The sequence below is a fragment of the Entelurus aequoreus genome, linkage group LG05 (genome assembly GCF_033978785.1).
Source record: "Entelurus aequoreus isolate RoL-2023_Sb linkage group LG05, RoL_Eaeq_v1.1, whole genome shotgun sequence".
NCBI classification, from domain to species: Eukaryota; Metazoa; Chordata; class Actinopteri; order Syngnathiformes; family Syngnathidae; genus Entelurus; species Entelurus aequoreus.
The window spans coordinates 75,203,272-75,215,771 of NC_084735.1; the positions used below are offsets into that span (position 1 = coordinate 75,203,272).

The 12,500-nt window shown below is 39.1% G+C and overlaps 1 protein-coding gene across 2 annotated transcripts in view; it reads left to right on the top strand.

Moving 5' to 3' along the window:
• Positions 1-11,216, top strand: part of LOC133649857 (protein sprouty homolog 3) — a 21,205-nt gene extending 9,989 nt beyond the window's left edge. The window contains exons 1-2 of one of the 2 annotated variants that reach the window (XM_062046536.1): positions 4,599-4,702; positions 7,676-11,216. In XM_062046536.1, coding sequence (XP_061902520.1) covers positions 7,747-8,667 — 921 coding nt within the window. In that variant the 5' untranslated portion in view covers positions 4,599-4,702; positions 7,676-7,746 and the 3' untranslated portion in view covers positions 8,668-11,216. Of the gene's footprint in view, positions 1-4,598; positions 4,703-7,675 lie in introns of those variants that run through there. The other variant, XM_062046535.1, reaches the window with a different exon arrangement.
• Positions 11,217-12,500: the final 1,284 nt, after the last annotated feature.

The following is a 12,500-nucleotide window of genomic DNA, read 5'->3' on the forward strand; positions in this document are numbered from 1 at the left end:
ACAATTAGTGCACCAACCCCAAAAAAACCCTCCCCCATTTACGATCAATTACACAAAAGGGTTGTTTCTTTCTGTTATTAATATTCTGGTTCCTACATTATATATCAATATATATCAATACAGTCTGCAAGGGATACAGTCCGTAAGCACACATGATTGTGCGTGCTGCTGGTCCACTAATAGTACTAACCTTTAACAGTTAATTTTACTCATTTTCATTCATTACTAGTTTCTATGTAACTGTTTTTATATTGTTTTACTTTCTTTTTTATTCAAGAAAATGTTTTTAATTTATTTATCTTATTTTATTTAATTAATTTTTAAAAAAAGGACCTTATCTTCACCATACCTGGTTGTCCAAATTAGGCATAATAATGTGTTAATTCCACAACTGTATATGTCGGTATCGATTGATATTGGTATCGGTTGATATCGGTATCAGTAATTAAAGAGTTGGACAATATCGGAATATCGGATATCGGCAAAAAGCCATTATCGGACATCCCTAATATATATATATATATATATATATATATATATATATATATATATATATATATATATATGTATATATATATATATATATATATATATATATATATATATACACACACACACACATGGGGCGGCATGGCATAGTGGGTAGAGCGGCCGTGCCAGAAAGCTGAGGGTTGCAGGTTCACTCCCCTCCTCTTGACATCCAAATAGCTGTTGTTGTGTCCTTGGGCAGGACACTTCACCCTTGCCCCCGGTGCCGCTCACACTGGTGAATGAATGATGAATGAATGATAGGTGGTGGTCGGAGGGGCCGTAGGCGCAAACTGGCAGCCACGCTTCCGTCAGTCTGGCCCAGGGCAGCTGTGGCTACAAATGTAGCTTACCACCACCAGTTGTGAATGAATGATGGGTTCCCACTTCTCTGTGAGCGCTTTGAGTATCTAACAATAGAAAAGCGCGATATAAAATCTAAGCCATTATTATTATTATTATTATTACACACGTTAGGTCAGGAAAAAACACAGAGGCTATTATTATTAGCGCTGTCAAATGATTAAAATATTTAATCGTGATAATCGCATTTTGTTCATAGTTAACTCAAAATTAATCACGATTAATCGCAGAAATAAATCATTTTTCATCACTAATAAGTGTACCCTAGACAGATAATTTTCAAGATTATAACCATGAACGGACGATACATTTGCTTTAAATAAACGTGTTTTAAGCATTATGCTTTTTTAAACAGCTCAACACAAAAAGGAAAAAACATGATTTAATGACAATAAAAAAAATGCCTACTGTGTGTTGGTGTCTTGCCAGATTTTGTATTTTGTAGAAATACAGAATTTCTATTCCTGCTTTAGGAGCGCTTGCATTCGAGGAGGAGCTACACTTCCATGTTTAGATAACAGTTTCACACATAAATAATAATAATAATAATACCTGAGATTTATATAGCGCTTTTCTTTTTTTTTTTTTAATGTCCTGCCCAGCTTCTCGGGCAAATCATATAGCAGATGTAGATGCCCATATCGGCTGTTCAGATTTACTTTACAAAAGAGAAGTGTAGGATACTTCTCTTGTTGCCTTACTTGTATTTTGACTTTATTAAATGTATTTATATTATCATTTGGTGCAGCCGGGCCGGAGCAGGAGGGGATAGAAAGAGAGAAAAAGGAAAACAGAGGGGGGAATTGTGGGGACAAGAGGGGGATTAGACATATAGCGCTTTTCTAAGTACCCAAAGTCGCTTTACATGTTAAAAACCCATCATTCATTCACAACACCTGGTGGTGGTAAGCTACTTTCGTAGCCACAGCTGCCCTGGGGTAGACTGACACTAAATAACACAAAATGTTGATTGTTATGATCATGCTTTCATTGTCAAAAATGTTTCTGTAAAATGTATCCACCCATTTTCTACCGCTTTTCCCTTTTGGGGTCACGGGAGGCTGGAACCTATCCCAGCTGTAATCTGTGATATTTCTACCTGAATAAATGCTTCTGATATTCTGTACATTAAATGTTGTACAAGTTAATGGTAGTGCTGCATGGCAATTTTTTTATTATTCTCTATTAATTAATAACATTTAATATTCAGCCTGCAAATCATTTTGTAATTGAGGACTCAACCAGAACATGTTATAAATGTACACAATATTTCAGCAACCTATAACTTTTTTTTCCAAAAGTATTAAACTACAAATGAAAAAGAAGCAAAAACATTACATTAACATTACAAAGTACAGTATGAGGAACCGAGCTGATTATGATAACTATTGATAGTTAAAATGCAAATCTAACTTATTCCTACACAGTAGGCTTTTTACCTGGAGCAGATGTAGAGGATGATGAGGTCGCTGTTATCGTCACCAAATGTTAACGCCATTTCTTCCCCCGTGTTGTTGGCTACAGCCAAGTCGCTGGGGATGCCAAATGCAGGAGTTGCAGCCGTACATCAAACTTGGCTGCACTCTTCAGCCATGAGAAATAATTAACCAGGTGCTTCCTCAGATTGGAAGTATTCCCGCCACTTGCCTTGATTTTTGCGTGACAAATACCGCAGAGAGCATAACCTGCATCGGCATCACATTTGGAAAAGACGAGCCACATTTTAGAGGGTTTTCTATTTGGCATGGTTGAGTTTTTGTCATGAAGCATTGATGGGTTGCAAGGTTACTAAGAGCATGTCTGCTTTGAAATCGCTTGTTTTCCTCTCAAGTGGAGGAAAACTATCTTTAGACTATCTTTGAATCTCAGTAAAACTAAAATAATGCTATTTGGTAATAGTAGGAAAGAGCATCATACGCAAATACAAATAGACGGAGTAGACATCGAAAGGGTAAAAGAAACCAGATTTTTGGGAGTATTAATAGATGATAAAATGAACTGGAAATCTCATATACAAAACATACAACATAAGGTAGCAAAAAACATTTCAATAATGAATAAAACAAAACACGTCCTGGGCCAAAAATCACTTCATATTCTCTACTGCTCACTCGTGTTACCATATCTGACTTATTGTGCAGAAATATGGGGAAATAACTACAAATGTGCGCTACATTCGTTAACCATGTTACAAAAAAGATCAGTTAGAATAATACATAATGTTGGATATAGAGAACATACAAACCCTTTATTTATTAAGTCAAAAATATTAAAGTTTGGTGATTTGGTAAAATTGCAAACAGCTAAAATGATGTACAAAGCAATCTATAACCTGCTACCAAAGAATGTACAACATTTCTTCTCAACTAAAGAGGAGAAATATAAACTTAGAGGATAAAATAATTTAAAACATTTATATGCACGTACAACACTTAAAACTTTTAGCATAACAGTATGTGGAATTAAATTATGGAATGGATTAAGTAAAGAAGTTAAAAATTGTACTGACATGATCCAGTTTAAGAGGTTGTTTAAATTAATAGTGCTTACACAGTACAAAGAAGAAGAATTATGAGAAAAACTTCCAACCTTATTGAAAATATTCTTCATCTCTGTATGTTAATAATGACTGAATTAATTAATTACATATTACAAACTGTTGTATATACTAATTCATAGATGTTATTTTATTATATAAAAAGGTCAGTAAATGATTTTATATAATTGTAAATGCTTTGAAGTGGGAAAGGGGTAGGATTAAATAAGCTTTGCTTCTTCCTACTCCTTTTCGGGCATGATGTAAATGAAATGATAGGAAATTGTGTGATGTATTGTGATGTAAATGTGTTCATGTTCGAAATAAACTAAAAGAAAGAAAGAAAAGAAAGAAAGAAAGAAGTGCTAGCAAGTACTCGCCACTCACCAGTGCTAATTCAAACAGACGTGGCATCACGCGCAATCCAGGCACCGAAACATGACACCGCTGGATCTTACGTGAATCTGTGCCCGGAAGAACCGTCTGGTTTCGGTCGGTGCAAAAAAAAAGGACCGGATCTGGTGCCCGTCCTTATTGACAAAGCATGATCGTAATGTAAGACATTTTCATTTTGTAAACGTAGTTAAACCGTATGTATGGCGTAGCGCTTTTATTTTGAAGCCAGAAAAGTGTGTAATTGCTTTGAGAAAACGTCTTGACATGGTTTGATGTCGGATCGACCGTTTGCTATAAAAAAGTCTCCTTTGAACCTCCTGCCGACCGTCTTTCATTTCTGTTGAGCTTTCATGTCATCTTACTTACTAAATCAGTCATAGTAACAATCTAAATGTTATGTTATCACTGCACCTTAAAGGCCTACTGAAAGCCACTACTACCGACCACGCAGTCTGATAGTTTATATATCAATGATGAAATCTTCACATTGAAACACATGCCAATACGGCCGGGTTAACTTATAAAGTGCACACTTCCGGTTGAGAAACTCCTTTGGATATGATTTATGCGCGTGACGTCACAAAATCCACGGAAGTGGTTGGACCCCATCAGACCCGATACAAAAACCTCTTGTTTTCTTCGACAAAATTCCACAGTATTCTGGACATCTGTGTTGTGGAATCTTTTGCAATTTGTTTAATGAACAATGGAGGCTGCAAAGAAGAACGTTGTAGGTGGGATCGATCGGCGTATTAGCGGCTAAGTGCAATACTTACAGCAACACAACAAGGACTACTTACTTAGCAGACGCCTAGCCGATGCTTGCCGCCAAACCCACGGATTAAGTCCTTCGTCGCGCCGTCGATCACTGGAACGCAGGTGAGCAAGGCTGTTGATGGGAAGATGAGGGCTGGCTGGCGTAGGTGGAGCGCTAATGTTTTTTTTATCATAGTTCTGTGAGGTCCGGTTGCTAAGTTGCTAAATTAGCCTTAGCGTCGTTAGCAACAGCATTGTTAAGCCTTACCAGGCTGAGAATTTTTAACCGTGTAGTTACATGTACATGGTTTAATAGTATTGTTGATCTTCTGTCTATCCTTCCAGTCAGGAGTTTATTTCTTTTGTTTCTCTCTTCATTTGAGAACGATGCTATCACGTTAGCTCAGTAGCTAAGTGTGTCACCGATGTATTGTCGTGGAGATAAAAGTCACTTTAAATGTCCATTTCGCGTGCTCAACTCTCATTTTCAAGAGGATATAGTATCCGAGGTGGTTTAAAATACAAATCCGTGATCCACAATAGAAAAAGGAGAGAGTGTGGAATCCAATGAGCCAGCTTGTACCTAAGTTACGGTCAGAGCGAAAAAAGATATGTCCATCACTGCCTCTCTAGTCCTTCACTGTAACGTTCCTCATCTACGAATCTTTCATCCTCGCTCAAATTAATGGGGTAATCGTCGCTTTGTCGCTCCGAATCTCTCTCGCTCCATTGTAAACAATGGGGAATTGTGAGGAATACTAGCTCCTGTGACGTCACGCTACTTCCGGTACAGGCAAGGCTTTTTTTATCAGCGAGCAAAAGTTGCGAACTTTATCGTCGATTTTCTCTACTAAATCCTTTCAGCAAAAATATGGCAATATCGCGAAATGATCAAGTATGACACATAGAATGGATCTGCTATTCCCGTTTAAATAAAAACAATTAATTTCAGTAGGCCTTTAATTGTAATCTGAAGACGGAAGTGAAGCACCACCCACCTCTGGAACGACACGCGCAGCAGGTGTTTGCTGCAGGGATGTTGCCTCTTCTTGTCGGGTGAACAACTTGCCATGGTTTTGAATCTGATATTTCCATAAGGTAGACGACTTTCCTTTGTCCATTTCTGCTGGCTTGTGGCTCCTGAGTAACAAGTGAACTGCAGCCAAGTTTCCCCCGCTACGGCACTGCTCGAGGGTCACAATGGACGCGGGTGCGTTAATGGCCCGTAAAAAAAATAAATTGTGCCGTTATTATCGCGTTAACTTTGACAGCCCTTTAAGGTATATATATATATATATATATATATATATATATATATATATATATATATATATATATATATATATATATATATATATATATATATATATATATATATATATATACATATATATATATATATATATATATATATATATATATATATATATATATATATATATATATATATATATATATATATATATATATATATATATATATATACGCTTGTATATATATATACAGTATATACAGTATATACAGTATATATATTTATATATATATATATATACATATATATATATATATACAGTTAATATATATATATATATATATATATATATATATATATATATATATATATATATATATATATATATATATATATATATACATATATATATATATATATATATATATATATATATATATATATATATATATATATATATATATATATATATATATATATATATATATATATATGTATTGATACATCTTTACCTACAGCATGTCTCGTTTTAGCATGTTCACTTTTTTTAATCTAAAAGCTTGTTACTTTAGACCAGTGGTTCTTAAACATTATACACAACGTACCTCCTCAGAAAAAACTTGGCTCTACAAGTACCACCATAATGACCAACCTTAAAACACACCAGCGCACTAGGCCTAAGTATCCATTAAAAACAAGGCAGAGGTTTTATATTTGGCCACTGTAACATTACGTACAGTTTGAACAGTAACGCAGTAAATATAGGAAGATAAAACACTGTACCTAAATAATGAATCAAATCTTTGGCGTACCACCAGATGGAGCTTGCGTACCACGAGTGGTGAGCGTACCACAGTTTGAGAATCCCTTAAAAAAGTCCCAAATGGCAAACAATGAGAATATACAAATATGACAACAGTACTAGGTTTATTTTCTTAATCACAGTTTCAATGAATTGTTAACACTGAGCGAGGACTTGTAGCGTTTGTGTCATCGCTAAATATGAGGTTATGGCAATGGAGCAGAAGGAGATCTCCTGATAGGCAGGAAGTGTAGTAGGTCCTCACTCTGCCTGATGAGATTAACCACGAGGACCGCTCCTCTTTGCTCGCACTAATTCGAAAAAGCTTCCGCATCTATCACAAACCTGCGCCCCTTATCTGCCGCCTCATGCTATGATACGATACGCACCGATAATTGCTGCTGGGTGCATACGAATGGTTCCGACATACACAGCAAGGGCGTAATGTCTTTAATACAAGAGTTCTGCCTTTTCTTATTAGGCTCATCCACTCATCTGGAGCTCGTATTCAATTCAGTAGTCCTCCCTGACCGTGCATTTCCTGTATTTGTTGTTTTTACTTCCCTTCTGAGCATCTAAGTAGCAGGAAAGCTTTGCAATGTCACAGTCGGCAACACTTTGTCAATGGCATGAAATGACTAATGTATCTAAGTAGGGTGCATGGAATGGCTTCAGGACATTTATGTTGTTTTTGTGGTTGCAGGAAAAACACAGACATTGCAACCCTTAGTCCTGAAGCATTTACTGCGAAGGCAAAACTCACCTAGCTTCATAAAGAGTTTAGCACTTGATTTGCAAATGAGGCCCGAAACACAGTCAATCAATAATAGTAGCACTGTGGAGCTTGTTAGCTATGGAAGGCTGATAATTGTAGCATTTTGACAGATAGATATACTTTATGAAGATTTTTACATTTTGCTGTCCACTCAAACGAGGACTAAGTGGGGCAGTGACCCACCAGACACAGTAGACGCAAAGGCCAACTTTGCAATGCAAATCAGCACCAACTACGGAACTGATTTTCTACTTGTGTTTTTTGCAGGTTCATCTGATGTACCGTGAGCATCGGCGTTGGCCTGCAGCCTCACTGCCGCCCAGCGGGGCCCCAGTGGCATGGACCCCGCACATTCCTTTAGGATGGAGCTGGATGGGCTGGACCCCCAGCAGGTCCCAGTGCTGTCGCTTGATCAAATCCGTGCCATCCGGGCCCACAATGACTACGTGGATAGGCCCGTGGCGCTGGAACTCGCTTCTCAATCTGGAATTTTCTACGCCCACGATGAGCGTCACCCGCACGGAATATATTCCCAGCATCCTCAGCAGCCCCGCCACTCGGTCATGCCCCGCAGCCAAAGTCAGCAGCAGCATGCTCACATGTCCCACTTAAGCCGTTCCAGTACTGTAAGCTCCTCCATGTCTCGGACCAGCGCCGGCTCAGACCAGAGGCTGCTGGCGGGGTTGACGCAGTCGCACTCCGGCTTGGCCTCGGTGGTTCGCTCTCAACCGAAAAGAGAACTCAAGTCCGACACTTCTCTGAGCAAAATCCTGGCAGAGGATGAGCTGGGCAGGCACCAGTTTATCTGCGAGCGGTGTGCTCGTTGTAAGTGCAAAGAGTGCTGCGCCCCACGCCGCCTACCCTCCTGCTGGGCCTGCGGACAACGCTGCCTTTGCTCAGCCGAGAGCGCCGTGGAGTATGGCACCTGCCTATGCTGCGTCAAAGGCCTCTTCTACCACTGCTCGGCCCAGGACGACGAAGACAATTGCGCCGACCGTCCGTGCTCCTGTGCCCCGGCCCATGCCTACGCCCGCTGGGGGGCCATGGGGCTTCTGGCGCTGTGCCTGCCCTGCCTCTGCTGCTACCCCCCTGCCAGGCTGTGCCTTGCCCTGTGCCGATGTGCCCATGACAGGGCTACACGTCCCGGCTGCAGGTGCAGCAACACCAACACTGTGTGCCGCAAAATCTCCGCCGTCTCCAATCCCAACTCGGGTCATCCCTCCATCAGCAGCGGCAAGGCTGTGGAGAAGTCGCTATGACAGGCTTGGATGGGGTCGGCGGGGACGTACAGATGAAATCCCCGTAGAAAAAAGAAGCCGACTAACTCGTGCTTACCGTTCTTGTATGACTCCAGCTCAGGAGGGACCAAAGCTTTTACTGTGCCTGTTCGCCTTGGAAACTACAAGCTCAACCTGAAGAAGAAGCTGACTGAACTCTCCTTCCATCTTCTGCCTAATCCGGATGTCTAATATGTATGTATTTATTACCAACCCTGCGACCGACCCTTTGCAATCAATAAACAGACGGTGGACTGAATCGCAGCAGACTTAAGAGGATGTAGAAGCTTTCCGCTAAGGGTTACGGGCGAAGAAACTGTGGACATTCGCAGCACATCTGACACCAAAAAGGGACCACACACTGTCAAATGAATCTCAATGCCATAAGCTCATTTGTAAAGGAAAAAGCACTAAGAGGTAGATAGACGGTACTGTGCAGAAGTTGTAGGTCACCAAGGGAAATCATGGACTTCCTGATTCATTGGGTTTGACAATCGGACGGGTGTGCCATTAAGATTCTGCGGGGGGTTGACGACTCCACGGATGCCGTAGGGACGTCAAGTTGCACCTTTCTTCCTTGGCACATGCAGCACACCCTCTGCAAAGTTTCATTGAAATAATTTGTGTTTTTCCCTCGGTAGTGGTGGTCCAAGACCTTTTGCGCAGTACCGTCGCACTGTTTTCTGCTGAACGGCGGATTATCCAACCGCAGATTGGAGCGCGTCCATCCACGGAGTGTGTGTTTGTGTGTGTGCGTGCGTGTGTTAGTCAGCACAAAGACGAAGGAGCCTCCTGTGGTCTTATTTTTAGTCTTGCTGCTACATCTTAGCGCTAGCCTGATCAGGTTTCCACTTGGAAATCTCGCCAACCGCCCTCATAAGACCGCCGCCCAATCCCCCGTAACTCCCACATCTTTACTCAATCCATTCATAGGGTTTATCCTATAATAATTTAGAGCCCCCAAACGGAAACATGCCAAGGTGCATTATTCCGCCTCACATAAGCCGCCCATCCCTCCTGACTCTTGCGCCAGGAGGGCTAAAAGCCTCTGTTTCCTGGGTCCATCGAGAGTTGATCAAACCCGCAATTAGCCTCATGATCGCTCTTAATGGGCCGGACGAGAACGGGCTGGAGGAGGAAGGAGTTGCGGTGTTTTGGGCGCACGGAGAGAGGAAGAAGGAGGGATGATGGAAGAAAGGGACCGGTCTCGGATTTCTTAGCCGGATATGAGGGCATCAGATGAGTGCATGTACAGCGTGTGTGCGGGTGCATGTTTTTAAGTGAATGTGTGTGTTTTCGGATGCATGAAAAACACCCGGCGAAACTGATATGTTAAATGTTCCTTTGCTATATTTTTATATGTAAATAGGAGCTAACTGCGGCGATAAAACTATTTTTTATTATGCTTCATTACACGACAACAGTGTTAGAACGTGCACTTATTTCAGTCCTCACGTGATCAATGCAGGGACTTTTAGGCAACGTTAAAGTCCGTAGAACAGCTGGCGATACACCCGGCAACCGCTGTGCAGTTTTGACGTTAGAAGTGGGAAAATCAAGTTTGCGGGATGACTAAATGTTGCTCCAAATGTCTCCGACTTTGATTGACATTCATTTTTGGATCCACCATTGATTCTTTAGTGTTACCGAACACCATCCATGTAAAACATCAACGAAATATATGCAATTCCATTGTGATGCATTGAGTCCGAAACTGTACGAAGACCTATTATGCTAAGCTCCACCTTTGAATCATCTACAAAAATGGCCGACAAGCTGTGACAAAATGAAAAAAAAAACATTGGATATTTAGGAATAATTTTTACGTTTGTCTGGGAATATTGTTTCGGTGACACATTCAACATTAAAAATGAGAGAGTATATTATGGCCTTTGTAAAAAGCAATGATTCTCAAACTGTGGTATGCGGGCTCCATTGAGTGGTACGCCAAATGATCATTTGATTAAAGTACAGTATTTTATCATCTTAAGTTGAAACAGTGTTACTGTTCAAACTGTGTGTAATGTTACTGGGGCCAAATATATTAAATATATTTGTTAAATAAAACAGCTGCCTTGTTTTTAATGAATACGAAGGCCTACTGCGCTACTGTATTTTAATGTTGGTCATTATGGTGGTACTTGGAGATCTAAGGGTTTTTTCTTGGGGAAAAAAGTTTGAGAACCATTGGTGTAAATAAAGTATCAATTGTTATAAGAAAAAAAAGTGCTCTCAAGACAAGAAAGTCCAGAGAAAAAAGTTGTAATATTATGAAAAAATTTAATGTGAATCAAGATGTAGGATTATTAAAAAAAAAGTCGTAATGTTATAAGAATAATGGTGTAAAGTGTGTGTATAATACATTCAAAAAGTCACACAGTAACAAGATTAATGTCGAAATGTTACTCGAAGATATAATATTATGAAAATACATTTGCGAGAATCAAATCATCGTGTTACGAGAATAAAATTGTAACGTTACGATAATAAAATTTGAGGAAAAAAAGATGTAATTATACGGGTAATTTAATTAGTAAAGGCCTAAATGTTTAAACTATTCTTGAAAATTAAATTATTTCTCGTTGTAATGCAAGTACATTGATTGTTATAATAGTACGACTTTATTCTTATAAAATTGTTTGTAATATTTCAACTTGAATATATTTTGACTCCTTGTCGATTTAAGATTTTTTTTTTACCTTGTAATGATTTTTCTCGTGATATTTTCACTTCATTTTTACTATCATATTCATCAATATTTTTTATTTTCAGCGCAGCCTTAACTTCTTTGTAAAAAAAAATCAAACAATGTAAGTTTCATTGTTTTTCCGGTAATTTCACTAACTTTGTGACGCAAATCCTACTAAACACTATAAGAACACATGATCCTGAAATGACTAATCTTTTTTTCAATTCGTGTTAAGCAAACATCGAAGCAGAAATCCCTCACAGCTGATGCATCAATTGTAAATAGGTGCATCAAGTCGGCCATTTTTAACCATCATGCCTAAAAAGAACTCGGTGCTTGTTCTTCTTTTGGTTTCCATTAACACATAAAGTATTTGTCCAAAATTATGTGGATTCAGGTACGTTTTTTTCATTTTTCACGCTGCTAGAGAAAATGTAGCATGCTTGTGAACATTTGACTGAAAGACGCGTGAGGTTTTTAATACTTTTTTAGTTGCGAACTTTTCAGGCTGCGGCTAACTGTAATTATTCCATCATTTGTACGAGACTTCCTTCCTTCCGGTGACAAAAAAACAAAAAAAACAACGTTAACAGGCTGCCGCCATAACCACTAAACTTGTCCTCTTGTGTCTTTGCAACCAAGCATCGCTTTTGGTACAAAAAAAAAAGAAAAAAATGGCGCCTCTTGTATGTTGTAAAGGAAATTTAAGGAGAGTATATGGAACAAATATTATATAGAAGTCTATCTAAAAGTGAATATATTATTATACATGAACAATACGCACATTTTCTTTTCTGTTTAGTTGCCGATGTCGTGTCTTTTTGTTTGGATATTTATTTACAGGTCAATCACCATAGATGGCGCTGAAGAGGACGAGATTAATAATGAGATTAAGAGCGTGGTTTGGATTTTTTTTTTTTTTTCATCTTTTGTTGTTGTTTTTCTTGCTGTTGGTGTGGCCGCTGCCGCCCTCCAGGCTGAAGATGATCCAATAAAAGGAGCTTTCAGAAACAGACCACGTGTATTTTATGGGTGATCATGATAATAATGATTATTAGCTTCGTTAAATCCATGTAAAGTCAATAAAACATGGCATTTTTTATTTGAATGCTATCAGAAAGCACAA